The 13,368-nt window shown below is 36.6% G+C and overlaps 1 protein-coding gene across 1 annotated transcript in view; it reads left to right on the top strand.

Annotated features, from left to right (window-relative positions):
- LOC134214240 (ras-related protein Rap-2b-like) overlaps positions 1-12,877 on the top strand; it is a 53,331-nt gene extending 40,454 nt beyond the window's left edge. The window contains exons 2-3 of the mRNA XM_062693646.1: positions 10,625-11,094; positions 11,442-12,877. Coding sequence (XP_062549630.1) covers positions 10,702-11,094; positions 11,442-11,771 — 723 coding nt within the window. The 5' untranslated portion in view covers positions 10,625-10,701 and the 3' untranslated portion in view covers positions 11,772-12,877. The remainder of the gene's footprint in view (positions 1-10,624; positions 11,095-11,441) is intronic.
- The last annotated feature ends 491 nt before the right edge of the window (positions 12,878-13,368 follow it).

The raw sequence follows: 13,368 nt of genomic DNA, 5'->3' as shown, positions 1-13,368 counted from the left end.
GAATGTCTGGCGGTTTGAATTGAAAGTTATTTGGAGCGAAATGGATTTGGCGCCAATTTTCTCGCGAACAAAGTTTAACTATCGAACTGTCAAATCTAACCATGCTCCGGAGGAGGGTTATTTTTAACCACGGCGAAATAACCATCGAACTGTAAAATTTTAACTAAAAGTTAAACGAATCGGTGGAATGGTTCACAGCCTTAGTGCTTACTACACATTCAGCGATTGAAAAACTTTCTATTGAGGAAGTTATGTTTTCGCTTCAACACACTTTTACATTTATGTAAATTACATATAATAAATCTTGCTCATTCTTTTTGGACAATACATTTCAATTGCAATAAAATAGAATTCATAAGATTGAACAATAGTTGAAAAACATTGAACACATCCACATTGAAAACATACTCATAATCCACACAAAATAAAGTAATGAAAAAAAAATCGACATGTAATATAAGCATAAATTAACCAAATATGTCTGGGGCACCCCCCAGGATTGTGTCTTTTAATGAGAAAATCAATCTTTGAAAATTTCAGCTCAATCGCTTGTAGCATAAGCTGGCGCATTTGATTTGATGTTTGTATGGGGATTTCAGCCAAAATATATAGGAAAATACACCTCCGTCACTCATTCGATCTGGACATTGGTTCTGATTGCTTGATTGGGCTAAGAATTGCAAAAAGGGCAGTTGGCATGTTACAGAACAATTTCACAGAACATTGTACGATGTACGAATTCGACAACTTTTTGTTTCTTGGGCCAGTCTACCTGACAGAATCCAAGTTTCAAAGTGCTCGCGTTTTCGGGGGCACACCACTCGATACGGAAGCAACGCACAACTGTCACTTTTATTTTTTCACGCATGCTGCGACGCAGCAAAGCTGAATCAACAAAAATGACAGTTGTCCGCCGCCTCCGTATCGAGTGGTGTGCCCCCGAAAACGTGAGCACTTTGAAACTTGGATTCTGTCAGGAGTGACCTCAACAGCCGTGCATATCTCCTTGTTTTCAATTTCAATCCCGCTTATTTTCTACTTTCCTTACGTTAAAGAAAAAATGACGCGGACGCTTAATCCAAAATTCGAATGAACAATCGCTTACTGTGAACGATTGATTGTTTATCGCGAAGGACAGTAAGGGGTAAGCCAGAGTAAACGCGACGTGCGGTGCAAAGCGACGCGATAGTGCAATTTGACAGCCTGTTGATAACGATTGTTATTCTTTTACGTGAGTCGCGTCGCATCGCTCGTCGCGTTTCTCTGACTTGCCCCTAAGTCTAAGCTAATCTAAGCTAACTATTTGGTCACTATTTTTATTATTTTGCTAAAGTCTCTAATATTTATCCATAAATCCGCTACCAGGCATGGTTTATAGTCCCACTCAGCATAAACACTAGACTTGTGGACTCTACGACACTATCCATAATTGCATTACCCATAATGCCATTACCCCGTAGGCCACGACCCCGAACGTCACTACCCCGAATGAGTCACTACCCCTAATGGGACACTACCCCGAACGAGCCAGTACCCCGAATAAGTCGTTATTTCAAGTTTGTTCTTGATTTCCATGAAAAAAAATTGAGATACCAATAAAAATTTATTAAGAATTCAACTTCGTATGGCACCCTTCATTAGTCCTGAAGGCTAGGAAGGAGATTATGCAGCGCTTCTCATGGACAATTCCTAGAGTCGGAGGCATTTTCGGTCCACGTCAGCATGGCTGCAAGGGCAATAAGGTTGAAATTGTTCCTTAAATCTCAGAATCGAGGAGTGGGTGAGTGTGTGAGTAAGAGTGAGCGAGTAAGAGTGCATAAGAGTTAATTAGTGAGTGAAAGTGAATAAGAGTGAGTAAATGAGTAATAGACAATGAATAAGTGATTAAAAGTGAGTGATCGAATGAGTAGGAGCGAGTAGAAGGGATTGAGTTAGTAAGAGTAAGTAAGTGATCAACAGGGAGTGTATGAGTGAAAGTGAATGTGTGAGTAAGTGAGTGTGTAAGAGTGAGTGAATGACTAAGAATGAGTGAACGAGCTAATAAGATTGAGTGAGAGAGCGAGTAAGAGTATGTGAGTAAGAGTGAGTGGGTAAAAGTGAGCGAGAAAGAGAAAACGAGTGATTGAGAGTAAATGAGAGAATGAAAGTACTCATTCGTAAGAGTAAGAGTGCGTGAGTGAGTGATAATTAGTGAGGAAGAGGAAGTGAGTGAGTAAGAGGGTGTGTGTGTAAGTGAAAGAGGGGGATCTTGTTTTTATTTGGGAAGTCGCGTTGACTTACAAAGCATCACCTCTGTTCGCATTATATCGGGCAGACGCGTTCTTTTGAAAGAAGGCTCTCTTACTCCATTTTGTAGAATAGTACTTTTCCAGGTAAGGGTAAATCCGGGTGAGATGCTGCGGCGGTATAAAAAAAAAAACATTCTTATCAGCCAAAAAAGTAATATGACGGTTACACACTTTTATTTATGCCGCGGAGGCCGTATAATTTCTAATTCTGTTTTTAATAAAGATTTTTCGTACGGTTTTGCGAAAATTTTAACAAACCCCCATGTTCAGAAAAATATATTAAGCTCGTTTAGTGGAATGTATTAAACCGTCTAAGACGAATTAAGTACTGTCCATTTAATTCCACCAGTTAATTTTCGTTATCTTTGCAGATACGTATTTCGACCACAACTGTGTGGTCGTCTTCAGTGTCTTGTACTTGACTCGACTCGAGTCGTCGTACAAGACGAGTCGAGTCAAGTACAAGACACTGAATACGACCACACAGTTGTGGTCGAAATACGTATCTGCAAAGATAACGAAAATTAACTGGTGGAATTAAATGGACAGTACTTAATTCGTCTTAGACGGTTTAAACCCCCATGTTTATTTCATTATTTTGATCCTCTAAAAAGCTTGTAGGTTATGTTTGCATGCCGTTTACGTTTTGAGAGAAAATTCCGGCGTCTATCCCTTACAATTGGTATCTTCTTCTTTTTATTGGCATTGCATCTCCACACTGGGACAGAGCCGTCTCGCAGCTTAGTGTTCACTTAAGCACTTCCACAGTTATTAACTGCGAGGTTTCTTAGCCAAGCTACCGATGCCTGCCACCCTTAGCATGGTCTTGCTTTGTAGCCGCGCGTCTTACCGCACGGCTAAGGAGGGCCGGTATAGACGCCGCAAAAAAAAAATCAGGGTGATATGCCGCACCTACTTACTATCAGCACTTCAATGAGATATTATTTTGGGGTGAGAAAATCATGTAGATACGTAGAACAAGATATTGCAAGGGATTAGGACAAAAATTCTGCCCAGAAAATTGAGACGTCCTTCGATATTTTTTCCCTTCTCAATAACATCCTCCAAAAATAACGATATTTGCACAAGGAACGATTTCGATTTAATCTCTGTCGTTATTTATTATTATCATGCGCGCTCACTACTGAAGACATCACATTAATGAGAGAAACAGATTAATTTGCGCCCTAATCCTTCGTTTTCGGTTGATATTAATATGGGTACATGTTATGAAATAAAAGGGCAGATACACTACGAAGGAATACCAGGAATGGAAGAACATTGCTTTGAACAATATAAAGCAATCTTAGAATGTTGAACAAGTTGAAAATTTGTAATTTGTAATTTGATTTGCGTAATTGATTGTAGGAGAAAACCAATAAAATAAAAGCTTATTACTGACTAATATCCTCGACTGTGTATTGTTACACGGTTTAAAAAAGAAATTGTTCACGCGATGAATTTGTTTGTTTTTGGGTTGAAATACAAATCTAAATGATAATGCCTTATTACATAATGATGTAGAATGGCAGTTTAAGTTAATTAGACGAAGTCAAAACTGTTAAACTGATTCTTTAATTCAATTCTCAGAGTAACTCAAATTTTCTACTCTAAATTTAAAATTAATTAAAGATTGTCATTTTGCTATTTATAGATATCTATTGGCATCGAGCAAACGTTTTAAAACTCTATTACAATCTACGCACGAGCATGAGTTTATTAAGAAGTCTAATAATTGACGTTATCAGTAAACATCATTGCTTCTGTATCCGATTTCAATTTTGTTTATTTATATAATTTTGAAACGTTGAATAAACGTTTGACAATTCGCTTATTGCAATAACAACAATGGCTTTGGTTAAACTTTGTACGAACGTTTATTCCACTCTACAAATAAATTTATTTTTAGCGGACTCACTAGAGAATAAATTATTATTTTTATACTTACTTCATGAATGATAGAAGAAATCTGCAGCAAAAATCTACCTCCATGATGGCAGATAGAAGGCAGCAGCTTCACAACTCACTAAATCAAACTATAAAATCAAGACTGAATGACATTACACTAACTATAACATCATAGAACTCCTATTAAGCTTTTGTTCGATTGTTGGCAATTTTGTTGAGTAATGATCAACAACCCCATTACAGCTATTCTACCAGTATTGTTCAACAACGTATGGTTTATATTTCTAATTCAGCTTGGTACTATGCAAGGTGACAAATATAGCTGATGGTAAACAATAGGGCTGGGGATTCAAAGGTCTTTGGATCGATACCGGTATCCTGTTCATAATTTATTTTTCATCTTATTTCCAGTATATTGAACAATGCCTTAATAAGTGTAAAAATGTAATGAAATAAAAGTACATATTTAGAAACGCATAATTAAAAAAGCCTAATCAGAAAGTTGCTGACTAGTTGAATTAACATTATACCTGGTTTCTGAACAAAGTCGATGAACAAATATTGTTATTTACTATTTAAGTAAAGTTGAAGAGAGTTGCTAGTTGTTGTTGAATAAATACTCCATTTTTGGGCGAACAACAATTTGAGGAACAAATATTAACATGTATGATAGTATACTTTTTAATCAACGCTGGCTGAATAAATCTGACCATACTAATGTTTATTCAACTGGCAATTGTTACTTGGGTATGCCTAATGGAGTATCATTCGCCATCGTGTACACGGCCTACCACGAAGCCAACGGCATCTTTCCCAGTTATCTATCTACTCTTTCTACTTTCACTGCTCTTGATGCTTTTTTGGCATACGCATTAAATTGGTATCCAGCCCATCGCAGTCTGCCGTGTATTATGAGCATACCAATTTCTAATGTTCTAAATTAATGACATTTTTTCGAAAAAAATTATCGGAATCACATCAGATTTGCAGCCATAAGCAGGTGTATTTGATTATTATGCTTTCTGGAAAGTCCTTATAAAGACGTAGTGGTAGTCTTCAGGTGAAACTTTGAGAAACTTTTTTTGTATGAAACATTATGATTTTTTTTCATCGGGCCTTTTTACAACTGATTTTTTTCCGCATGTTACTCGCTTTTTCAATGTCCTTTCAGAAACTTTTTAAATAGTTGGAAAAGTGTTACAGTAGCTGAAGATATTGACAGTTGAACAATGCATTGGTTTTTCAAAAACTGAAAACTGAAAACAAAATCATAATTCTTCAAAGCGTTTATGGAATAATTCTCAAAGCAATTCTAACGGTAAAATTTTATTCGAAGGTTGCTCTGCGGGATGTTAGTATTAAATATTCCAATGGACCAACATGTTGTTCATCCAGTCGAAATCCTTTGACAACTGATTTAGTTTTAACGGATTCAAGTCAGCTGTGTGGCCAATTGGTAACTCGTGCTGACTTTGACTCCAATCACCTTCCTGTGACGTTTTAAATATCACAAGAAGCCAATTATAACACAATTAGCTCTACCTTTAATTATCATAGAGCTGATTGGGATTTATTTTAAACGTATATCGATAGATTTTTGATGCTGATATTCCTCTCGATACCAAAAGTGATATTGATAATGCTCTCGTATCTTTGACAAATTTAATTGTCGAAGCCAGAGGCATTGCAATTCCTAAATGTGAAATTAAAACATAATAATGGAATACTACAGATTGGACATGTTTTCTGGGTACTAGCCATTCGGAGTAATGGTTTTCGGGGTACTATCTCGCCCGTTCGGGGTAGTAGCCTACCGGGTACCAACCCGTTCGTTGTAGTAGTCTTCGGGGTAATGGGATTCGTGGTAGTGGGGTGGAGCAGTTGATTCAAAAGTATAAGATTGCTAATGTTATAACTATTCGCGTGATTAACATGTAGGTTACTTCGAACTGGCAGCCAAAGTACCGATACTACACTGCCGTAATCTGGAAAAGTGACGTAACAGCCATTTTACAACATGCATGTTTTCCATTTTTCTGTTAAAGAGCTCGATGAGTAGTACTCGTTAACACCATTTTTGGAAAATGGCGTATACGTCACTTTTTCAGATTACGGCAGTACAAGTGTCAAACCGATGTTGGTGATGAAACAAAACATGCAATAACAACATGATGCATAAATTATGGCCAATTGAAACTTCTTCAAGCATAATTTGGCATAATTTAATTGACTACAGCGCCACTAGCGTTCTAGTACTAATGCTTCTACTGCTGGAGCCGACTTGTATGCTTCGAGCGAAACTGATATCATTAACCAATCTTCCTAGGGAGGCTTCACAATTTCCCAGAGGGGCTTGAACTACCCGAGCCCCAGATTTCTTCGTAAAAGGTTTGTTTTGCTCGATTTATTTCTCATAGTTTCCGTTACAATTAAGGCTAACTCAGCCAGACCAATTTTGACAAAATTGTTCCACAGGAATCAATACCGTTTCCTGTGTCAATTTCTAAACAGGCTTCATTTATCTTGTGTAATTATATTTACATAATTCCACTTCATTTAAACTAACGCCACTGGACATTCTTGCTGAATGAACCACGCTGTAGAGACACCAAGTTGTAAAGTTCGTTAGACAAGTGTCACGTGCAATAAATACAGAAAGATTCGCCCACTCTAATACTCTCTCTCCACTAAGAATTATGACAGCAGCAGATCGATGAGTCGATGGTCCACCGACTAAAAAGAGTGACGGTACCAAACGAAAAACGGGCCAACGATGGAAAGTTACACGATAATGTAGACCACCTTTTGATGACACAGTCAGTGGTACAACTTTTCCTTTTATGCAACGATTACTGCGCGCATAAGCGTCCCACGTTTAATTAGGCAAATCGATCAATTTTACTTCGATGGTTGTAATTGAAGTACCTACATTTACAAGAAAAAGAAAAAAAAATGTTCAAGTCGTTTTGATTTCAACTGTCGATTCGATGACATTGCCATAGGACAATTATTCCAGCAAATGCAAGACTAGCGTGGTGTAAAACGTGCCCGTTATCAGCATTGCGGGAGAGCTTTAGCGAGTAGGAGCTAGGAGGCTGTCTGGCGATTGATTTAATATTAAATTACAATGAGGTGGCGGATGTCGGCAGTAAATGGATATATGAAGAAAGGGTATATCATTCAATATTTTTTTTAAATAGCAGGATTGGAATTCATTCTTCACAATATTACTTCAAGGGTACATTATCTTTCGTAAAGAAAGATTATAACGAATGATTCCTAAAAGTGGTCTACAAGATCATTGTTAGAAATAATTGTTTACTACTTGGCGAGCTGTTCCCATTTCCACCTAACCAAACACACATTCATTTCATCGCGAAAGAAAAAAAATCAGCACTAATCTCTGTGGTAACCAATACCAAAGCAGCTGCAAGATTTTCTGTTCTTGAAAATTTAAGTTTGAAGACCAAATCATTTTTGCGTCCATCAGCCAGAAAAATGTTCACAAAACTGAATTCAAGTTCTGTCAGCTAATCATAGCTTACCGCGATTTTTCTTAAATCAAAAAACCATAATCATTATCATAGATGCAATAAGTTGGCCGTTTTATTGGCCATGTTTCAGAACAAAGCACACATTAAATAAGAGAAAGAGACACGTGTTTGATCATTATACATCTATTTTTAGATTATACATCACCGTATTCTCTACATCTTTTCCCTTCTGTACTCTGTTAATTTGTACAAAAAATAAGAATTAAATAAATTTTTATTCAAAATTTTCTTCAAAGCAATACATATTAGGTTAATTATAATATGAGTTTTTCCAAAACTAATAACAAACACAGTCAACAACCTGCTCAGACTTTTTTTGTATCTTTATTGTTTTTTTTTAAGTTTTACATTAAGTTCAACACAGCATCTGCACAGACCAAGGCACAGACGATATTCTTATACAAAATATTTATTAAAAAATCCGTCTAAACCAAAATAATTAATTCAATTCCTATACATAAAAACGATTAAATACATATCTTATTGAAATTAAATTTAAATCCTTTCTCAATCTAATCAAAGTTTAATTTGCGTCTGATCCAAAACAAACCGAAGTTCAATTCAAGTTCAACCTAAATCCCAACTAAATCTTGCTCATTATCCATTGAAATTCATTATACTTAACAATACCTAATTTGCACCGTTGTTTTAAGAAAATTAATTCATATAAAATTCAGATTCCGGTCATTCAAATTCCAATCCAATTCCATTTTTGTAAAAAAGGGAACATAAATAAAAATATGGATTCATTCAAAAATCTTTTCAAATATTGCTTTATACAACTGATTATCTGGATCATAATGACTTCGGTTAAGTTTTTCTCTTTAACTCATATCAAATTCACTCTCGTGAAATTTATCTCGTTGTACATTTATTTTGGGATTTTTACTTCGAAATACAAATAGCTAGATCTCGTTCAGTTCCTTCTCAGTCTTTGATACCGCTCACTGTGGTAGGTCAGGTTAGTTTCGCGTTCAGATAAGATGCACCACATGCCCAATTGCGCGTTCATCGCCGACTACTGTATCGTTATATTGCACGATCTTTGGCCATTTATTCCGTATAGGTACCTGTTTCAACGAACATTCAAACGTCACCACTAGTAGATTCTCTGGGGGAACAACTCACATATTTTGCTTTCCCTCAACTTTCAAACATGCGTTCAAGGATGCACCGCCACCAGCAATCAAAATAAATGCTAAAGAACAAGCTTTCTTTTCAAAGATTATCTACTGATTCCGTACCAAACTAAACTAGTGATATCGCCAATCCAATCAAAATCCAAATTAGATGATACTTTTCTTTCAAATCAGATGTGTCAAGCATCTGTTATTTGAAACAAAATATACAAATCAAATCAATAGCTAATCAGGTCTTTTTTGAATTTCAATTATAGCAAATTCCGAAGCCGTATACAATTCATTTTATGTCCAAAGCTTATCTTATGCTTACAATTTTAAGGTGCCAATCGTTTGTTATATTTTAAATCTATACTTTTTCAATTATTAATACTGAAAATTCAATTATGATATTTTTATTCGAATCAGATGTGTCAAGCATCTGTTGCATAAGCGAATCATTAAATATCATAAATGAAATCCATATCAAATTTAGATTGTACTTTCAAAAATTTTACAGTTTGATCGGCATTTCTACACTTCTCAAGCCATTTTCGTTTCAACACCATTCGCTCCCTTGCTCGCTCCGGATCCCAAACGATTTCTGTTTTCGAAACAGCTTAAAAACTACAAACTTCATTTAGTCACTTATCGGTTTTGGAGACCTCTCGCTCCAAATTTCACTCCACAGAGACCTCTCGCTCTGGTTTGTTTTCTGTCAGAGACCTCTTGCTCCAGTAATTTTATATTCCACAGAGTCCTTTCGCTCTGGATATGCCTTGGATACAATTTCCAATTTTTGTTGACTTAGTAAAATATACGAAGTAGATCTTCTACTCGGATTCTTTTTTTTACACATGAAATAGCTCAAATGCCGTTAGAAGAACTTACACACTTATTGTTCTGAGAGCTTGTACTGCGCCATGTGGTAACCAATACCAAAGCAGCTGCAAGATTTTCTGTTCTTGAAAATTTAAGTTTGAAGACCAAATCATTTTTGCGTCCATCAGCCAGAAAAATGTTCACAAAACTGAATTCAAGTTCTGTCAGCTAATCATAGCTTACCGCGATTTTTCTTAAATCAAAAAACCATAATCATTATCATAGATGCAATAAGTTGGCCGTTTTATTGGCCATGTTTCAGAACAAAGCACACATTAAATAAGAGAAAGAGACACGTGTTTGATCATTATACATCTATTTTTAGATTATACATCACCGTATTCTCTACAATCTCGTCGCTTCTTTTTCCTCACATGCGTGCTTAATGGTAAAAAGAAATCACAAAATAAGAAACAAATCAAATTCCTTTTCATTATTTTGTTTTTGATAGGGTGAACAGAACCAGTAACCCTAATTTAAATAAAATACATCAATTCAGAAATTTCTTGGAAAAAAAGCCGCTGTGTTTTCGTACAATACTTTTTTTTGTCTTTATTAGAGAGACTTGCAGCCCTAGGCTGGCTCGTCTCTAAAATCGTACAATCCTTTTTTTTAATTGTGCAAGACATAATAAACTTAACTCGCAAACAAAGCGCCACCAGTAATCTTCAAAGAATTTGTTAGGTCTTTCAACATCAATCAAATTTCAAATCGAAAGCTGCTTCCTACCTATCGATTTCTTTCATTCATCTAGTTAGATTTTTTTGCGGAATTCCTACATCCTTATTTTTAGCTAAATAAAAATGTGTTTTATTACTTATAACCACCTTTGATGTAACCATTTATCGTTTCTATTCTCTACTCCATCCCGCAGGGAATCCACCAAAGTGATTTAAACTCTTCAACGCAACGAGTAGAGCAAAAACCGCAAAAATTGCTCTCACAGAAACAATGCCCGGAACCTGTCACAGGCTCCGCATCCCCTCGCTCGTCAGCAGCCGACCCACGCGGGTTGCGAACGAGTGCGAACCGATAACGCCGAAAAAGGAACGCCACCGGGTTGCGATGATGGGGGCCGCCCGCGTCGGCAAGTCCTCGATCATTTCCCAGTTCCTGTACGAGAAATACCTTTCGAGATACAAACAAACCGTCGAGGACATGCACCGGGGAGAGTACGAGTTGCCAGACGGATCGTGCCTGACGCTGGACATCTTAGACACTTCCGGTTCGTACCAATTTCCGGCAATGCGAGCCCTGTCCATCAATACGAGTGGCGCTTTTATTTTGGTCTACGCCGTGGATGACGAGCAGACGTGGCTCGAGGTGGAACGATTGCGAGGACAGGTAATTTTGGGTTTCGGTGAATCAATAATAGCCTTTCGTGGAACGAGCTCATAGCGAGGCACAATAAACGGGTTTCTCTTGCTGCTTGTAATGAACAATGTAGGCCACTTTACTTGAGATTGACGTACTATAAAATTGAATCTATGATAGTGTACTAGAACTGACCACTGGATTTTTTTTAACTTAGTTCAGTCGAAACCAATATTCTCGACACTTTCGGTTGGTAAAATTTCCAATTTATCAGGATTTATTTTAATTCTATCCGTTTCATATAGAAGCGTAATACCAATAATTTAAAATTAAATGTCTTCTTTATTCTTTTCCCATTTTCAATTTCCTACATACAGATTGTGGAAGCACGTGGTTTGCGCGTACCCATAGTGATCGTAGGAAACAAATCCGACGTCCCGGATGAAGTCCGACAGGTGGCGCTGAAAATCGCTCAAGCCAAGGCAACCATTGAGTGGGGCTGTGGCTATGCCGAGTGTTCGGCCAAAAACAACGAAGGAATCCTGACCGTTTTCAAGCAGCTGCTTCGTCAGGCCAACATCGAGTACAACCTTAGTCCGGCCGTGCGCCGCCGAAGGAAGTCCTTGCCGAGCTACACCAACCAGAATCAGAACCGCTCCCTGTCGGCCCGGTACTACCTAAAGCGACACTCGTGCTCCATTCAGTGAATGGCAACGGTCGGTGTTGGCGATTGAGCTAGTTGAAAAGTATCCACGCTGAATCACTGGTGGATTTGTTTGGGACATAAATTTGTACAATTTATTCACATTGTCCATATTCAGATTTTAAAATAACTTTTGGATCTATTCAGTACAGAGAAACTGTTTTTAAACACGTTTTAGAGTCCATAGAATATGAATAAAAAGGAATAAAAAAACTTAATTGAAATATTTATGAACAGTTTATCTGGAGACTTGAAAACTGATAATATTATCACAATGATTATTTTCTCTAACACAACTGTTACCAAAGATTCAAATACAGTATTGTTTTGATAATCAAAATAATCTTCACAACTTTGGATAATTTTCAGTCCCAAGAAATAGCATTCCTAACATTTGATCCAAATCGATGATGCCGAGTACAGCTTTTGATATTGTCCTGTCATTGTAAGATGGAATCACGTTTCATTGAAGCAAATTGCGTAGGTGGGCGATTCTAAACATACTGGGGGCGCATTGAAAATGAAACCGAAAAAAAAGTGAAGAAAAAAAAACATTTACAAACATATATTTTTAGAGATAGAATCCAAAAAAGTGGCTAGATGCGACACTAATTGAAACTGGGACGACGAAAGAAGATTGCCTCAAGAGTAGAAAGATTAATAAACTTAGGATAAGAAGGTACAAGTAACGAGTAACGGTTACGACAATGAGCGCACTTTTTGACACGTACTCTTATTCAATATGTTGTGAATGTTTATACATTTAATGAGAATTTAAGATAAATTTTAGTCATAAACAATGGTGTTTATCAAAGAGTGTTTAATAGATTGTGGTTTGATATGATCCAAGATAAACTCAGCTGAGCTGTTAGTATTTGAATGGAAGGAAGCCTATGAATGTACCTATTTTGTTATATTCCTGATTTACATCGAATGGAATTTTGTAGGAAAAAATATTAAAGACTAGACAGGCAGTATCCTAGATGATATACGTATTATGACAGTAGTGCAACCATATTGGAAATAACGAAATGAAAATACGCCAGAATTTTTACGATGCTTATACACCCATAAATACAACATGAAACCAAAGCTTACAATAAAATGTTATATTCATAAACATAGTTTGATTATTTAGAATGTTTGAAAGAAATTTTGGACACACGCTGTGATTTGTATTTCTCATTAAATGATCTTATACTAAACGAGCCAGCCTGATTTTGCCGTGGATGTTTTAGTTACTAATCGATTATTCGGGATTTCACGATATCCCTACGCTATATGACGTCAGATTTGCATTGTGTGAAATGATTGGATGAAGAGAACAGAAAAATAGCTTCACGCTGCACTTCTTTTGACATTTACATTCAACAACGTGGTATGCAGTGTGGTGAAATCTCAATCTTATATATAAAAATGAAATGGTCTGTGTTCGTATCCGCATAACTCGAAAACGGCTTGATGGATTTTTTCATTTCTTCAGCAGAAACATTCGTTATCGTTTCCGACGGGTTTATATGATATTTCCTTATGCGAAAATCATGGGCAAGATGGAGTAAATCGTGAAAAACTAAAATTAAGATACGTATAGTAATTTCCCA

The sequence above is a fragment of the Armigeres subalbatus genome, chromosome 2, assembly GCF_024139115.2.
Source record: "Armigeres subalbatus isolate Guangzhou_Male chromosome 2, GZ_Asu_2, whole genome shotgun sequence".
NCBI lineage: Eukaryota > Metazoa > Arthropoda > Insecta > Diptera > Culicidae > Armigeres > Armigeres subalbatus.
The sequence above is the reverse complement of the archived record's forward strand: the minus strand, read 5'-3'. Positions and strand labels throughout refer to the sequence as shown.